Source organism: Populus trichocarpa, chromosome 19 (genome assembly GCF_000002775.5).
Source record: "Populus trichocarpa isolate Nisqually-1 chromosome 19, P.trichocarpa_v4.1, whole genome shotgun sequence".
Taxonomy (NCBI): Eukaryota; Viridiplantae; Streptophyta; class Magnoliopsida; order Malpighiales; family Salicaceae; genus Populus; species Populus trichocarpa.
In genome coordinates this window covers 14,004,600-14,022,515 of record NC_037303.2, presented here as the reverse complement: position 1 = coordinate 14,022,515, position 17,916 = coordinate 14,004,600, and the positions used below count along the sequence as shown (strand labels likewise).

General features: G+C 35.8%; 3 protein-coding genes across 5 annotated transcripts; 1 reads left to right on the top strand and 2 right to left on the bottom strand.

Moving 5' to 3' along the window:
* Window positions 1–158: 158 nt before the first annotated feature.
* On the bottom strand, window positions 159–4,152 carry LOC112325210 (uncharacterized). The gene is made up of 2 exons (XM_024591083.2): window positions 3,733–4,152; window positions 159–2,019 (listed from the first exon to the last, which is right to left on the bottom strand). The coding sequence occupies exons 1-2, from the start codon at window positions 3,925–3,927 to the stop codon at window positions 415–417; spliced, it is 1,800 nt and encodes a 599-aa protein (XP_024446851.1). The 5' UTR covers window positions 3,928–4,152; the 3' UTR covers window positions 159–414.
* A 3,086-nt stretch (window positions 4,153–7,238) lies between these two features.
* LOC18108598 (uncharacterized) lies at window positions 7,239–10,533 on the top strand. 2 transcript variants are annotated; one of them, XM_024591050.2, is made up of 3 exons: window positions 7,239–7,666; window positions 9,317–9,770; window positions 9,956–10,533. In XM_024591050.2, exons 2-3 carry the CDS (start codon window positions 9,386–9,388, stop codon window positions 10,471–10,473), a joined length of 903 nt encoding a protein of 300 aa, XP_024446818.1. In that variant the 5' UTR covers window positions 7,239–7,666; window positions 9,317–9,385; the 3' UTR covers window positions 10,474–10,533. The 2 variants fall into 2 exon arrangements, with proteins under 2 accessions (XP_024446818.1, XP_006371604.3); XM_006371542.3 differs by having other exon boundaries at window positions 7,240–7,666; window positions 9,362–9,770.
* A 1,535-nt stretch (window positions 10,534–12,068) lies between these two features.
* Window positions 12,069–17,212, bottom strand: LOC18108597 (beta-glucuronosyltransferase GlcAT14A). 2 transcript variants are annotated; one of them, XM_006371540.3, is made up of 5 exons: window positions 16,989–17,212; window positions 15,738–16,550; window positions 14,026–14,101; window positions 13,797–13,912; window positions 12,069–12,694 (listed from the first exon to the last, which is right to left on the bottom strand). In XM_006371540.3, the coding sequence occupies exons 2-5, from the start codon at window positions 16,363–16,365 to the stop codon at window positions 12,186–12,188; spliced, it is 1,329 nt and encodes a 442-aa protein (XP_006371602.1). In that variant the 5' UTR covers window positions 16,366–16,550; window positions 16,989–17,212; the 3' UTR covers window positions 12,069–12,185. The 2 variants fall into 2 exon arrangements, with proteins under 2 accessions (XP_006371602.1, XP_006371603.1); XM_006371541.3 differs by having other exon boundaries at window positions 15,738–16,492.
* Between the last annotated feature and the right edge of the window lie 704 nt (window positions 17,213–17,916).

Here is a 17,916-nt window from a genome sequence, read left to right as displayed (position 1 = left end):
GGTTGAGTGTGTCGAGTTGACACTTTGTTTGACCTGAAGCTTTGTAGAGAAGTAATTGAAGCGAGGACAAATATGAAAAATTAATCTTTGGTCTGGAGAAATTAATGATTAGGTTATTTAAAAGAATAAGTTGACAACAATGGAGCAATGTAGCTATCTGGAAGAACTGGATGCGAAAAGGGTGAAAATCCCTACCACCTGGTTTTTATTTGAAGCTTACTCTCTTGGGCATTTCGGTTCTATTTAACCAGCAGTCTCCTGCAAATTTTGTATTGTATTTTTGGATTTGGGATGGTAATTCCAATACATCTCTAGTTTTAAACACTAAGCAAACTTGATAACTGTCCTAACAGTCGTGAAGATAGATATTTAAAACCTTTACAGTAAGCAAGAATATTAAATGCTGGTAATCAGCTAGAAGTCGGACTCATCAGTTTCCTCTCTGTACTCTTCTTTATCCTCTTCTAAATCAGAAACTGATTCCTTGTAAAAATCTCCAGAATCTGCATCGGTCTTGTGTTCTACATCTGAATCCTCCATTTGTTCTTGCCTTTCATGCTTGCTGATATTTATCACTTGTTCATCACTGTTTTTTTTAGTGTTCATATTGCTACTGTTTCGGCTTTCTTCTGTGCCCCTGGCTTGTTGTTGATCTTCATCCAGGCTCTGTTTTCTGTCATTGCTTCTGATGTTACTGAGCTGGCCATCAAGGCTTCCATTTGTCAGCACTTTGGCGTCATGAGCTACTGGGAGCCTTTTCATTGTCTCATGGACTTCACTCATCTGCTGGTTTTGTCGATCTTCCCCAAGTTTGTTTTCCAGGTCCTTAGAGTCTTCATGGTTTTGATGCTCTATTGATTTGGTTTTAGAAGAACCTACTGCCTTTGTTATTTCTTCTGTTGTTCCATCAATAGATGCTCTTCCCCCTTCTCTGTATATCAGTCTACCTTGATCATCCATAGGAAATTTTCTATTTCTTGTCTTCTCAGCAACATTGTTTACATCATTTCTGCTCTCCAGCAGCCTATTCTTGGCAACCACTGTCCTTCTCTTTCCTCGTACTCTGCTAGCATGGTGGTACCTCTCGTTCCCCCTACTTCTGGAGTTATCCACCATTTCCCGCTTCGCACCACCTCTTAATGTTTCTTGACGATCTTCTGCCTCCTGAACATTTTCAAGCCCAGGTTGCCCATCTAGGTTAAATTTATGCTCTTCTCTATCCCTTGATTTCTCATCATTATGTGCATCAGCAGTTTTTGATGCTCTTCCGATTCTGCTGACAATTGTCTCGGTTGCATTTGAAGTGTTATTTTCCTCTCCTGCACCAGAAGCACGCTTCCCTTGAGAACTTTCATTTTCATACTCTTGATCCTTATCAATGCCAATGGAACTTCCATTTCTAGATCCATCAAGTTTCTGTGATTCCTTTTCCTCTGACACTTCTCTCCTGTCTGCAATGCCTACCCTGCTTTCACTTGCATTTTCAACTATGGCAGTATCACCCTGCTTTTCTAGATTGGTGGAAGTAGAGTTGCCTCCATTGCCCCTTGAATCCAAACCATTGCCATCATATGCAGTTTCATGCAATTGAACCTCCTCTTCTTTACTCTTATCGACTTCTATGTTACCCTCGTTTACCATGTTTAAGGATACAGTCATGTTTATGGGTGGGCTTGATGGGTCGTCTGTGCTCACTGACCATTTCTTAGCTGGGTATTCAAGGTGGTGCTTCAATTCCTCAATTTCAGCTTCCTTTTGTTTCAGACTTTCTATAAGATCCGCCATTTGAAGGTTTCCTTTATCTGCATCAATGTTCATCTCTCTTAGCATTTTGATCTCATTTTGCTTCTCCTCGAGGGCAGACTCCATAATCTTTTGTTCATCCTTTATGGAATCAATTGTGGACTGCATCTCCAGCTGCCTCCTGTCAAGCTCCATCTTTTGGGTTCTTAGAGAGTATATCTTCCCTTTCATCTCTTCTGCCTTTCTTTTCATTTCTTTGCTGCGTTCTCTTTCCTTCTGAGTACGGAAAAGAAAAGATGTGACAACTTTTAGTGCTAAAAATCTAGTAAGAATTAAACATCATGATCTAGATTATACACCGCAAAGCAAAGTTCAGCTTCTAATTTTCTGAGTGTTGTCATGTGTGCATGCTTGTTTTTAAACATATCATGGCGCCCTAGCTTTTCGATTGGTGGAGAAGATTGGGTTTGGAAACTATATAATCAAGTACATTGCATCTTTAGGATAGTTATGAGAACCGATATGGCTAGTTGCATGGTCTTGGTTGAGTTTCAAATAAACAAAACTCAGATTTGTAATTAGCCCGATCAAACTCAAGTAACCCGTCGAGTCAATTCAGAACCCGGATAACGTCACATAACTTAAATGAGACCTAATTTTTTTATATTCTTTAATAAATCTAAAAAATATAAAATTAATCTATAAATGCTTAGCTATATTTTCTAAAACATATTTCTTAATTTTTTGATGTGGAATAACTATATACATGTCTATTTTCTAATGAAATGTTTTCTAACCTTTTGATATATATATATATATATATATATATCATCTATTTTCACATTTGAAATCAAATCTATATGAATTATTTATTAACTTTTCTACTTGAGCTATTAAAATCTCAATTATTTTTTTAATTTTTTCTGGTTGACCCGTGACTTGATCTGTTGGTCAGGTCAACTCTGAACTGAATTTAATAACTATGATCTCGAGGATATAATTAAAGTATAAAATCAATAGAAAAGTGAAGTGATGCCGGAGGTTAAAATATAGAGGAGCAACTGAGTTCCACAACTGAATCAGGAAAATTAGAAACTGATAATGCACAAACAATTGCAGATGATGCATTAGGTTTTTTTTTTTTTTGAACTCTTCCTCGTTTTAGTTGTTAGTGTGTTGAATGGGGGAGTTTTTTCGTTTTCTTCTCTTGCTGCAATGTACATAATAATTTGTCAACAGATGGACAGAGGAAGGGAGGCCACTCTTGATCGAACCATGTGCTTTACACAATATAGTAAGGGAATTTAATATAATATTACATGGGATTTGTGCTTAATAAAACACAAGATTAGTTTGGTCCAGTTCAACTGATCTGTACCGGAAGAATTTAATGTACCAGAAGAATTTAATGTACCAGAAATATTTTATCAAACATCTCCATCTTGTGAAATGTCATCACATCACAGGACCTTCTAACCAAATGACTAGTCCTGAACATGCAAATTGCATCTAGCAAGTTGTATAGGCAGATAATCATTCTTTACAGGTGAGTTTTTCAACCTTCTATGAAGGACTTTTGGCTGTATTGGTGGTATTGTTTTGAGATCTGCTATAAATCAGTCAATATCTTGGGATCATGCGCTATCTTCTACCTCCTAGAAATGGCAGAATGAAAGCCGTGGTCAACCTAATTCACATGATATCATAAGCACATTGAAGAAAGAGACCACGTCAAAAACTAGCTAGAGAGCAAGATTGGTCCCAAAAAATGGTGGGTTTTCCATAACTGAACCCTGCATGCTTAATTCACAACTCAAAATGCTATACAGCCCTCCTCCACACTTTTCAAATGGTGAAGAAAGCCATGAAAGCGTGCGTAAAGCTTCTTAGTTTGTCATGCGGACAGAAAGACACCTCAAAAGTAACATGCATGCATGAGAGAGAGAGAGAGAGAGGTGGGGGGGGGGGGGGGAAGAAAGAGGGAGGGACCTGCAAGATAAGCTGGAGGGACATGAGCTCACGATCCTTCTCTTTGACAAGGAGGTTGAAGATGCGTCTCTCTCTGAACTTATGTAGCACCATAACACCAAGCAAAGCAGCCCCAAATGCTAAAAGCAGCATCAACCCATACGGCCTTCCTCTATTTCCATTACCATTTCCTTTGTGGGCTCCTCCCGCAGCCATGATCCTCTCTTTTTCCCTCGATCTCTCTCTTAGTTGTGTAGTACAAGAAGAAGAAGAAAAAATTAATGAGTTCTTTCCCCTCCCTTTTCCTTAGCAAGGTATAATTGTAGAATTTTATATTCACAGGACCTTGCTTGTCATGTAAAAAGAGCCATGCATCTACTCCTCTTAATCTCTCTCATACATAAGAGCGGAGTTAACAAGGTTGTGGAAGCATGGGAACTGTTTCCAGGCGCTGATTCTGGAATATATATATATATTTCAAGTTTCCATGCATATATATATTTCAAGTTTCCATGCAACCCAATGATTTTACCATAAGGCCCACTTTAACTTTACAAGTATTAATTATGAAGTATGAACTTGAATTGGCGACAAATTTTATAATAAGAGATCATGGTTGCAAATTAGTCAATAGGTTATAAAATTGTCCACACCAGGAGCTGTTTATACCTATCATGATAACCGAAAGAAATTGTTTGATATAAGAATTGGGTGCTTATGTACTTAAACAGTTAAACCCGGATTTATATAACTAGAATTTCCGAAATAGTGGAGCTAATATAAGAGAAAATAAGGATATATTTAAAAGTATAGATGTATCAATTTGATCATCCAAGTTTGATCGAATCAATGTTTTAAAAAAATAAGACATAGTCTGATTCAAGTTTGGATTGACTCGGATTACTAGGTAGACTTGCAAGTGCTGAATTAACTAGATTTAATAATCATGTTAGAAAATAGTTTAAAAAAAAAAAGAATAATTAGAAAATAAGTTAATTTGATGAGAACTAAATGAATAACTTTATACTATGAAATAACGTGTAAATTCAAGAAACAAATAAGAGAAATTAAAAAAAAAAACTTCTGGGAGCCATGGCAAAGGGGCAGGCAACTCTTTTATGATGAAAAACTGATTTTGGCCACTGGAGGAGGTTATATGAGTTGCTTGAGCGATATGCCCTCTCTCACTTTTTGGCGTGTACAGCCATTTTTATTTTGCCTGTTAATTTCAATCTCACATGCATGTTTCAATATTAAATTTAGTCCCTAAAACCCTAAATATTGTTTTAAATCAACAACATTGAAAAATATTTCAATAAATTGAGCATTTAGTCCTGATCATCTCTATTATTATATTTCATCTATTTTATCTCAGTGAAATAATCAAACGCTACCGTATGTAAATTGTCATAAAAGTTATCTAGCAGATCACCATGTCAGTTCAGATGTCTGGAGAGTACATTTTCCTGTAAGATTTAAAACTATGATATGTTCTGCAATATTATGCTAATTAAAATATGATATTATCAACCCTTAGGTTTCACTAGTTTCATCTTCTCTTTTCCTGTGTGCTTTTAACACCTTTTTTCCTTGAATTTCACGCATGTGGATAGCATAAAGGTGGGATTAGTTCTCTACTTTGAAGATTAGTTTCCAGGGATTTTGTTTGAGTTGAAGCAAAGCTTACTGATCAGGCAAGCAACATAGCGTTGTATACAATCTGGAATTGTTTGATAGTAGAGTTGCTTTCAGAAAAATGTTGAGAGATTGAACCTGAATCGCTATCTCATGGTCTGGTGAACAATTACATGACATTCTAATTGAAATCTGTAGGAAGTCTTTTTTTAGCAAATCAGACAAGAAATAATGGTCTGGCTACTGCTTGGCGTCTCTGGTCTTGACTGTAAAGTATGGAAACTTACAACATACTTATAAAGACAAATACCGAACTCTCTCTTAGAAATTTGATGATTTATCTGCTTAGGAGATCAATGGGACCTTAACAGCCTCAATTTTGCAGATTGCTTGTAAGACAATTAAGAGAAGTCTTTCAGCTAGGGCAGAAAGCACTATCAGCTAGCATAACAAGAGAGTCAATGCAGATTCTGCTTACATCAGAAGTAGAAATCACTTGATTTGTAACAAGGTAATTAACCTAACCCTCTCATTTGTTATAATAGACTGGATAAGAAAGTTGTTTGATTTTTTCTTTGATCTAATTCTTCACATAAGTTCTGATGTATTTTGTATGAAACTTGGTTCTCGTTATCAGAATAGAAACCGTGTTGCCAAGATGAGTTGGAAATACTGTTGTCTGTAGCAAGAAATTAATGACACTCGGATGTAATAATTTAGCTTGGAGAAAATGCTCGAATTTAAGCAGTTTTTATTTTCATTAGGAATTTCTTTTGTTAGGTTGCATTTTGTCAGCAAAACAAATAAAAGGGACACATAGCACACAGATAATAATTCATTGATTTTGATATCTAATGCATGACCAAATTGATCTATCCATATTGAAAAAAGAACAAATACAAGAAAAATAAATGTTTAGATCATCTTTTACTTGTTCTGTAGAGACGAAGATGTGATTGGTCAAAAAGATTCTAGAAAGATAAGGTTGGTGTGAGGAGGTTCCTTGTCCTTTTCAGTGTAAGTTTCTCTATTTTGTATCATCGGCATCTATCTTCACACAAGAACAGTACTCATCTGTATTTGGTATCTGATATATATGTCGCGGGGACACGCACGCACACATCAAGTTTTACAGAGTATGTGAAATACCTTAAAGAATGGTTTGTTGAAAGTAATTCCAAAGTTTTAAATTATGAATCGAGAGAGGTCTAGGGTCCAGAAATAATTATGAAGACTATACAATGTATCAAGGTTATTAAACAGGATCAATCCAGCCCATGATCATCTCGTGCATGACTTGTAATTTTGATAAATTAACTCATAAATTGTTTCACTTAAACCAGCCCATTTATATTCACTTAAACCAACGTTAACAGCGTTGTTTCAAAGTTTTTTCAACCCATAAATTCATATCTAACAGCCTAAAAATGAGGTGGGTTTTACTTCTCGTCATCAATCTCAATTTGGTATACGAGGCCCTTGATGGATTTCATCTTTTAGTGGCTGGAGATCATGTTAAAGTTCATTTTCCTAGGTGTGTCACCAACTTGGCTGAGTTAAAGAAAATCTTTAACAAATGATCACACGTTGTTTTACCATGTTATATAACAAACAGAGATGTATATTTTAATCCGTTTGAGTTTTATAAATCTCAGAATTATTAGAGATTTATAAAATCATTAATTTTAAAATTTGTGGGATTAGTCGAGGTACACGCAGGCTAGCTCGATTACTCATATTAATTTTTTTAAAAAAAACATGCATTCGTGTCCTTGTAATCAGCCATATGAAATCAATAATTCTCAACAAATATCTTAATTTGTGGACAGGAGAGTGTTCTTGTAATAACTCCTCTCGGAGATATTAGGTTCACGAGAGCACTTACCTACTCTTGGCATAGTGAGTTTTCTAACTTGTCCGTGGGCTTTGGTGTGGCATTGTGATATGTCGAGTCAGTTTGTTGGACATTTCCTGTGTTGTTTTCTTTATTCACTCTTATTATACATCACACAATGTTTGCTTATGTGAGTAACATATGATGCTATTCAGCACCATGTGGATCATGCTTTTGGCAAACAAGCCAGATTTCTCCTTATCCATGGCAGTTGATTTTGAGGGTTCAAACCGTGGGGACAGTTTTCTAATGAATTTGCGTAATGCTGAGTCACACAAGCTTAATTGTTAGCAGTTCTTTCATGGCTTGTATATATAAACACACACACACGCACACAAATGACTTATCCTCTCACCATCATTACTTCCCCTGAAGACTAAAGCCAAGGCAAAGCAGCAAGAAATGGATTCTGACTCAAGTTGCGAGGTAACTTCTATAGAATTTTATTTCTCTTCTTCCTCTCTTTTGAGCTACCTTTTTCTTCTCTCTAGTTTTTGAGCTCGAGTTGCGTTGTTATCTTTCTTTTCCTGTTCATGTTCATGTTCATGTTCTTACATGTACTGCAAGAGTAGTCATTTTGATCTTTTTGTTGAATTTTTATCAAACCCATTTATGAATTAGACAATTAGCTCAGAAGTTAGTTTTCACTTGAAAAGGTTCGTATTTCATACAAATTTACTTTTACGTGTGAATTAAAACAATCCAAAGCACCCCATTTGAGTTTTTTCATATTATGGATAAAATTAGAGTTATTATATAGGCATAAGCTATAGAGAAATTTAAAGAATAGGCATGGCGTTTAGAGTTTTCTATCAAAATCTCAAACTCAATTCAATGATGTTTTAAACTCTTCTCAAACTCTTCATAACCTAAAATCTTCACAATTAAAAAAATAATACAACAATTAATCATTATTTTGCTAAAAATAATGAAGAAAGTACTCGACATCATTCCATGAAAAATCTGCAATTGGAGTAGTTTATTTCCATTAATCTCCTTTATTATTCTTGCCTCCCTAAATGCCATGTACTTGCTATCTTTAGGTATTCTTTTAGTTTTTAGTCTTCTTGAATTATTATACTTTGGTATTCTACTTCTTATGTATGTTTAATTACCATGGATGTAAGTATTTTCTTCTTAATAGAACTATTCAGAAGCATTTGAAGCTAAACCAATTGCACATGTAACAGAGTAAAACCCAGTAGATAATGTATTTTACCTCAGCAAGTTACGACTTTTATACAACAGGGTGGAGAGGGAGGGTAACTGGGCTCGAATCCCTGCAAAAAAAATAAAAAATAAAAAATTCTAAGGTTGTAAATATATTTTATACGTATGGTCCCACAAGAAATAAAAAAAAATTAAGTTTTGGCTCTTCCTATAAAATTATTCTGGTTTTGGCATCTTTAGAAAATTATTCTGGTTTTGGCTCAGCTCCAATTATTGTTATAGATGTCCACTTATACCTAAATTCAGGGCGGAACTAGGGGCCGGGAGGTAAGCTGGTTCCCGCAAAACATTTTAATTTTTTTTTTATTTAGTATTTAAATATGAAACAGTATAATAATTTTTATTTTAAATAAATAAATTTTTTAATTATTTTGTTATATTAATTTTGACCTTCCCTGTCAAATATTAGTAGCTTCGCCCTGCCTAAACTCTTATTTTACAGCTAATCAACCTCAATCCTTATTATAAAACTGATCAATTTGTTGATAAAATTAAATATATTTAGAGCTTAGTATTGTATTGGTTTTTTTTTAAGTTTTTTTTATTTAAAAATATATTAAAATAATATATTTATTTTTTATATTTTTATAACAAAAATAATCTAAAAATACTAAAAAAAAATTAATTTTTTTAAAAAACACAAAAAGAAACAGACTCCTTGTATTTTGAAGAATGTTCATCTACATTTTGTCTTATCTCATCAAGAAAGAAAGAAAATGAATATTACCACCAAATCACACAGATTTGCATTCTTAACATTCAACAATCTCTGGCTTCTGACCCCATGTGAACACTTTTTATACTTCTCTTACCACCTCTGTAACTAATCTCAGTCATTTTTTCCAGTGTCATTAGATATCTAAGTAGCTCTTATTCTTCTTTGATGCATAGAACAAAAGAACTGCAAATGAATCCATGCTGGTAAGTTGCATGCTCTACATCTCTGAGGCACGTAACCGCGCAGTTCTGGACTTGATTGAACGAGCTGCTAGGCTCGACCCAGAAAGTGTTATTGTAAACAAATTTGAGGACCGAGTTTATAATAGGATCAGGTTCACTATTGTATCATATGTTGTTGTTGATAGCACTGGGAGTCCCATTTATAGTCCATTGCACCAAACTGTGCTAGCCATGGTTGAGGCTGCTTATGGAGCCATTAACCTTGAGTTGCACTCCGGTGCACACCCTCGGCTTGGTGTTGTAGATGACATTGTTTTCCACCCTTTGGCTCGGGCCTCGCTGGATGAAGCAGCCTGGCTGGCCAAGACAGTGGCAGCAGATATGGGCAGCAGATTTCAAGGTTGGTCCAGAACTTTTATGTAGCATCTTAGTTATCACTTTGCATGGAATGGGATTTATCCATGACTTGAGATTTCTTAGCATTATAATGAAATTACATGATATAGGTTTCAATATATCATGACAAACAGGATTTTGTAGCTCTTGAATTATATCTCCTTTCTTGTTTTCCTCGATGCATTGCAGTGCCAGTATTTCTTTATGCTGCAGCACATCCAACAGGCAGGGCTCCTGACACCATCAGGCGCGAGCTGGGGTACTATACGCCTAATTTCATGGGCAACCAATGGGCTGGGTGGACCATACCTGAGATTCTCCCTGGAGCCCCTGATGAAGGTCCGACCCATGTGTCGCGAACAAGAGGAATAGTGATGATTGGGGCTCGACCATGGGTCGCATTATACAACATTCCTGTAGTGTGCACCGATGTTTCAACTGCTCGACAGATTGCACGGATGGTGAGGGCTCGTGATGGCGGGCTTCCTACCGTGCAAGCATTGGCGCTCGTTCACGGTGATGATTCATTTGAGATCGCTTGTATCCTCTTAGAGCCCAATCAGGTTGGAGCTGAAAGGGTCCAGGCAGAGGTTGAGATGCTGGCAGCCCAAGAAGGATTGGAAGTAGAGAAGGGCTACTTCACAGATTTTCCACCAGAAATGATTGTTGAGAAGTACATGAATTTAATCTCTTCTAGGAGAGACTGATCAAACACTTGTTCGGACACTTAATTGTATCTATTGATTGTCGAGTTTCGATTGATCTAATGGTCAGATTCTCAAAGAACATAACCTAATAACAATAATTGAAACGTTTTAACTCTCAAATGATGCTAAAGCTGTCAAGACATTGCCAAGCGTAAGAGCAAAATCAAGCAGGAAAAATCAACACAAAAACCACCTTACGGTCAATAGCAGCAGCAGCATATATCAAGTGAGCTAGACTCTTACAATGCACGTATATAGCTGAACACAACCGCAATCTAAAACAAGTTTCTTTAGTAAGCAAAACTGGATGAGAAATAGAAGTTATACAGTTGCCTACTTCTTCAATTACTTGCTATTCGTTTCTTCGCTCAACTTCCAGCTCCTACTCGTTGTCTATTCCTGATTCTTATCTTCTTGTTGCATCCTCTAAGAAGAATGGACTGAGAAGAGTGCTAGAGTTTGTTCCACGTCAGTGAATTCCACCATTTTTTGCATCTTTTGATTTGCTTGAGAGCAGATGGTAGTGATTCTGGGAGTGGGCAATCAACAACTTAAATAGCGTGCAGGGATTCATTCTTGGCAAGGACTTCATTCCCAGTTTCTGTAAACTTGGACGTGTAAATGAACTACTGTTTTCTTCACCAGTTGCCAGTTTCTGAATTTTCTGGCATCATTCAACATCACTCTCTTCAAGGTTTCTGAGGTTCTTCATCAATTCTAATGGAAATAGACTCTTCAGACTGTTGCAGTCATTGACCTCTAGGTGGTGCAATTACCCGACAGATTCTTCTTAATTTGTCCAAATAACGAAGCTCCAACCTCTCCAAGCTACACAAGTTGCTTTCATCAGCTGCCAGGATCCATTCCATTTGATTGCAAGATTTTATCCTCTTGAAGTTTGCTTCAAGTATTGCTTTGCTAGACTGATGGAGTTTATCCGCTCGTCCACATAATTTACCTAGTCGTTTCCGTAGTTACAAAGCATGATTTGTTCATGGCATGACCTAAGAGTCGGTCACAGGTTAGATAGATAAATTAAAAATGGTGCTGTTTCAAGATTTAATAAAAAAAAAATGAAACAGTTCAGTTCTAGAAATTTTCAAAAAAATTCAAAGATTTTAACTAGATAACAAATTAACCCCTAGATCACAAATTTGACTAGATTGATTGAATTTAACCATATCAATTCCCATTGAATTTCACATAAAACTTAATTTACATCAGGTATCAAATTAATGGATCACCAAATTAACTTGCTAGATTTACTATCACTAGTAATATAAGATGTAGACGATACTTGTGGCCTAGGCAACATTAAAACATTTTACAAGTGCTTGTTAGTAGGCAATAAACCAGTAGGAAACTCGTTTATACAAGTATAAGCTTGCATGATTCTCTATTTAGATTTGATTATAACCATTAGACGATTACATATTTAATATACAAGTCAATGTGATAAATTGGAACCTGATGAAGAAGTTTGGTAGTAATCTATTGAATGAATAGTGTCATATATATATATATATATATATATATATATATATATATATATTGTGTGTGTGTGTGTGTGTTCTTTTTATCGCAAGACACTAACAAAATACAACGTAACTGTTACAATTTCATCTTAAAAAACAGTTTTGTTGTGTACACAAGCTGTATGATCTATGAATATACCAATGTACAATTCAAAGTTATGTCAAAATTTTATTTCATCATGAACACTGTTTTTTTCGAAAATCTTCGGACAGCAATGACTGAAGCAGTTCTTGCAACCTTTCAGCACCAGGACCTGGTCGAAATTGGGAATAATTACCACGCACGGAGCATGGATCAGATCCATTGCCTGAGCTGCCAATGCACCATGCTCCAGGAGCAAACCTGCTTGTGCGGTTTAGAATCTCTTTATCAATCTTGTCTAAAACGGGATCATCCCTTGCAAATTTCCTGGCAAATGGGGCATTACTTTTAACCATTTTATCGAAGTCTTTCATTGTCAACGAGAGGGGGTGCTGCCTAGGAGGGTTGTCCCAGGCTATGTAGTGGAGATCATGGCCTATGGCTGTGTCTTGGAATTCTTCAGTGTTGCAAATAACAGTGTGGAAATATCCTTCAGGAGAGGAGACGAAATTTGTATAGTACATGAGGATAGTTCGTGGAAGGTTCTCCCATCCCATTATACAGTACTCAAGAAACGATCGAGTTAGCATTATCCATGCTGAACCTGAATACGGGAAGAAAGATAAATTCACATTCTCTTCTCTCTTTCTTTCTCATATTAAAACAAAAGAAATAAAGGACGAGGTCTCTGTATAGAAACTAATCAATTTTCCAGAGGCCATGAGTTAAACAATTGCAGGAAATTATCTAGATGCAGAGTTACGAGAATCAAATGACCAGAAGGCGTTCAGCCTCATAGTTCTCTATCATGCAAGGATTCTGGTCGAGTCTTATACCAGCTTAAGAACCACCACTAAAGATAATCTAGCGACCATCAACAGGCTCCATGAGGTTCAAAAGGAGTTGCTTCTTAATGGATGTGTAACAAAACTCAAATGCTTGTGCAGCTTCAATTCTTAAGAGAAGCCGCTTCAAGCAATACTAATGACGGGTGACTCTCTAAATTCTCACTCACAATATGTCACTCAAGTGGGGATCATAACTGGATGAACTAAAACAACTCAAATTTGAAGAAAAAAGATGCAAAAAGGGAGGGTAGAAAACAAAATACAGAAAGAAGACCCTTACTATACTTATCCAGGATAGCCAACTTGAGAGGAGAGATTCTAAAGACACTTTTCAGGCAAAAGATCAAGATAATATTTTGTTTTCACCTACTGCATTCTCTGTAACTTGCAGTAACTGACTGCGCAACTAAATAATGCAACATGAGAGATCTCTTAAAACCTACATGAATTTAAGATGATAATGATGACATGTCAGCATTCATCCTTATCACATGTAAGATGTCAGTATGGCTATATGCATTCCCCAATATGCCAAACTTTGGTCAGGGTAATGCGTTGCTATATGCATTCCCCAATATGCCCTGTGTATTGGTGTTTTCCATGCATTACACCATGTTTCCTGTCCTCTATGCAAGTACATCGGTAAACATGTTGGACGCACACAGCACATACACAGAGCAAGAGGGTGATAGAGTATGGGATAAGCAGTGAATTTAATATTCAGCTATGAATGGTTTCAAGCTTACATGAATCAGAAATGCAATGCAATCCCACAAAGTTACAACCAGCATCTCATTGATAAATAATTGTATATAAAAAACTAAAAATAACCCTTGAAGCTTAAATAGACATGCATACCAGTAAACAACTTGAAAGAAGTGGGCAGTGATCGACGTTGAGTGGTCAAAGAAAGGTCGGATTTCTTTGATAAGTAAAGGCCTGGATCAATAGCAATTGGTTTTGCCCTGGAGTTCCTGCAACAAGTTGGCAGATCAAAAATGCCCCAAGTGAACTCTTTTTCAGAAAATAGACGCGGATGAAGATTTGCTAATGCAGTAATGCAAAGTTCTGTGTTCTTTTCACTTACATTTTCCATCCAGTTAGCCGTGTGTGTTCAATGAAATTAAGATTTCTAGACAAATTTGAGAACACATGGAGCAGATCTGCAGTCAAAATACAATCAGATTTCACAACTGCAAAGCATCTGCATATCTACAAGAAACAGAATTGCCAGAACTTCAGGAAGAAAAAAAAATTCAATCCTCCTATACCCTTCATAATTCTCCAGAGAAATTTTGCAAGTCAATTTACAAAACTTATTCATATTGCTGAACAGCATGAAAAGATTTGAAGGCAGAATGCTGTTTCTGTCAGTTCATCCATTCAATGCAACTTATGAATAGCAAGTCAATCAAAGAGTTGAGAGACAACCATTTAACATGATTGTATACCAAAAACCATAGCATAAGACAATGCATCCTTGATCTAATAAGATAAATGCTGACATCTTGTTATGGTTTATACAGTTTACGAGTTTTCAAATTAAACCTTGCAGGAAATCACTTGGGCAGAACCAACACCTAGTATTGCCCCTGTAAGAAAATAGATTTTTTTCAAAGAGAATTACCTTGCACGATGGAATAAGAGAGCACAGGAGATGATCTTTTCCATTAAAAATAACTAGAGTTGAGAAAAACATGTGGAAGCATAAATCTAGTTATTAGGGGGCAAGAGAAATGTTTAAAATAGGCACATAGCAAAATTTCTCACTCCAGAATGACATACAGCAGAGCTCCAGGAGACAGTAACTCACCCCAGAATCCAGTCCACAACTTTCAAGAAGAGTCTCCCTATAGAAATAAATTTTATCAGCCCTGATACCAAGTCTCCTTTTTGCGGAGATTTTGAGGTTCCTTGAACCCCAAAGACTGAGTTAGCACTTAGCAGCTGCACATAGTGAGCCAGCCTCCAGCAGATCACAACAATACAGTGGCTATATTCCCTTGAAAGGCTGTTAAATGGCTTTAGACTCCATGTGCAACTCTCAGTGTCAAAATTCTGTTCTTTGTGTATTCGAATATAAATAGAACCCCATAAGAACATTTAAGGCATGATTGTAATCTCCAAAACATCTTACAAATGCAATACAGAAATGCATCTTCTATAACATACATGACTGCTGATGTGCAAAAAGAGGGCACGACAATGTGATCGATTGAGTATGCTAATTTCATGCCTTCCCCAATTTAGAACAAAGACATTCTTTTCTTTAGAAGCAAAATGCGCAAAACCTACTTGAGAACTATAACTCAAAGCTTTGCCCTAAAGGCAAAAAATTGAAGCTTCATTTAATTAGAACTAAAGATGTGGAATGGCATCAGCACTGAGAAATGATATGTGAACCGCATGAAGGAAACCTGGTTGGATCCAAACACACCACGTTCACACAGGAAAGGTTAATGGATTTAACTTATTTGTGAACTGAAGCAAGGATAAGATTGAAAGACCCATTATTGTTTTGGATTAGCAACTTACTGCATCAATCTTCACTCCATCCACATTTAAATATTCTTTTACTACAATTTGTCTGATATTTACCTATACTGGATACAAGAACCAGAGCACAGTTTCACTGCATATGTGGAGATAAGTTCAAATTAATTCAATAGGTAAATTACCAATTCTTAAACATCACCGATCCTCTTATGGAAATGGAACAAAATAAGGTAAACAACAGAACAAGAAAAAGGCAACAATAATAATTATAAAACAAGTAAAAATGCAGCATCATGTACTAACCATCTTGTGTCACAAGAGGATAATCTGAAGCACTGAGATTGATAAACCAGTCCCACTCCAAGCTCTCCCTCAACATGATTGCAATTGCTTGAAGGGTACAGGCAATCATAGTAGGCCCCTTGTAAGTCACCAAGTTGGACTGTGCCATTACACGCACATTCCCAACTTCTTGAAACGTCAAATCACTCTTCACATACACTCCCAACATCAACCTTTCTCGAGGGGGTGCCTCAAGATCCAAATGTAGGATATACTGGTTTCTAGGATGATACACAGCCTGCAAAGTCCTCATCATTCTTTGACTATCACCCTTCGTCCCTGAAATGAGATAAGCTAATCTAGGCGGTTCCAATTCTGAATACCTACTTCTATTAAACCATTTCTTTAAATCTGATTCTACAAAATACCCATTTGAGTTCTCCGGCCTTTTATATGAAACAGTGTCAAATGGAACCTTCTCTACCCCATAAGAAGATGTAAATACCCCAAAAGTAGCTGAAGAGAACAGGATTAAAAACACAAGCAAGCTTGTAAAGAATGGAATAAGCCATCTTCTATCACCAAACAACCTTCCTGGGTGGGAATTTCCATTCTTCCTCATGCTCACAAATGCCTTTTTGATAGACATCGATCTCCTCCAACTCAAAAGCTCCCGAACTCCAACTTGCCAGAGGAAGCCCAGAAACGCCAACAGCTAAAGCAAAACCCCAACCAATCTACTGAACAGCAAAGAGCCAAACAGAAGCAGGGAGGTTCTGTAATAGAGCCAAAGCCTCCTTTTCAGATAAATGAACAGCATCTAACCTATCAAGACTTTGAAGCAAAGTTGCACTAGCATGTTTAATAACAAAACCTCAACAAGATTCCCAGATTAAGAACTCAAATTTCCAAATTAGCAAAATCAAAAAGAAATCTCCATGGCACTAACAGTTACAGGGAAAAAGCTGAGCACACCTAATAATTCCAATAAAAGAAAGGCATTTACAGTTGATAAAAGCAATCAATAAAAATGTTAACTTTCAACTTAAAAATTCAAACTTTAATGACCAAGAAGCAGTTAGATTTAAGAAATGCAATAAATAAAAAGTGGGGTTTTGCTTAAAACTGTTCCAGATCTAATTATCACTCACAAAAAGTTAGTAGAAAGAGATAGGCATGGGGAGACTAGAAGAGATGCTTGGAGTACAAGTTTTTGAAACTTCAAACACAAGAGAACTACAAAAAAGAGGAAATAAAAGAAGAAACACTTACTATGTTTGAAGAGTTTGTAGTTAAGAGAGAGATGAGGAGAGGGAAAGTTGCGATCTTTTTAAAATGAGAGATTCAAAGGTTGAAGCTTTGAGCAGAATCAGCTGATTTTTAATTCTTTCAAAGAGAGAGGGCGATAGGACCGTCAGGTAATGGGAACACTGATAGAGAATAATTGATCAAGATTTTGGATTTGTATTAAATTATTTGGTGAAAACATGGATTAATTTGCTTGTTTTTTTGGTAATTATTTGAAGCATAGACAATGACGCTTGAGGAATTGAAAGAGCTCCCAGGTCAATTCATGGCGCGTGGTTTTTACTATACTAATTTTTTTTATTACTCCATAAAATCATAGTTAATATATATAACCTTTGATCACACAAAAATAACCTCTGATCCAAGTTAAACATTTGTTACTAAATCTTTCAACATACAATGAGCTGCATGGTCAATAAATTGTCTCATAGTTTAACCATTCTTATGTTTATTACGTTTTAATTAACATAGATAATTGTCAAAAATCTAAGTGTATTTAGTATTGTGGTGAGAGTATTTTTAAAAAAATATTTCTTGCTAAAAAACATATTGAAATAATTTATTTATCTACATCAACACATTAAAACTATGAGAAAACACTAAAAAATCATTAATTTAATTTTTTTTAAGTCAAATACATTTTTAAAACACATTTAAACACAAAAACAATCAGTTTTAAGGGTTTGTTTAAGAGTGTGATAAAGTTTATTTTTAAAAATACTTTTCGTTTTTAAATGTATCAAAATAATATTTTTTTTGTTTTTTAAAATTTATTTTTTATATTAGCACATTAAAATGATTCAAAAATATCAAAATAATAATTTAAAATTCAAAAATATAATTAAATCACAATAGGTAACAAATTCTAAAAATCAAGGCTAGCCCACGCGCC

Coding starts and splice junctions, on each gene's coding strand:
- LOC112325210 (XM_024591083.2), bottom strand. CDS start 3,927: ATGGCTGCGGGAGGAGCCCACAAAGGAAATGGTAATGGAAATAGAGGA. Junction 2,020..3,732: donor CCCTCCAGCTTATCTTGCAG/GTCCCTCCCTCT, acceptor TTCCGTACTCAG/AAGGAAAGAGAACGCAGCAA.
- LOC18108598 (XM_006371542.3), top strand. CDS start 7,643: ATGGATTCTGACTCAAGTTGCGAG. Junction 7,667..9,361: donor ATTCTGACTCAAGTTGCGAG/GTAACTTCTATA, acceptor TTTGATGCATAG/AACAAAAGAACTGCAAATGA. Junction 9,771..9,955: donor TATGGGCAGCAGATTTCAAG/GTTGGTCCAGAA, acceptor GATGCATTGCAG/TGCCAGTATTTCTTTATGCT.
- LOC18108597 (XM_006371540.3), bottom strand. CDS start 16,365: ATGTCTATCAAAAAGGCATTTGTGAGCATGAGGAAGAATGGAAATTCC. Junction 14,102..15,737: donor TCCTCTTGTGACACAAGATG/GTTAGTACATGA, acceptor TTTTGACTGCAG/ATCTGCTCCATGTGTTCTCA. Junction 12,695..13,796: donor TTCTTTCAAGTTGTTTACTG/GTATGCATGTCT, acceptor TCCCGTATTCAG/GTTCAGCATGGATAATGCTA.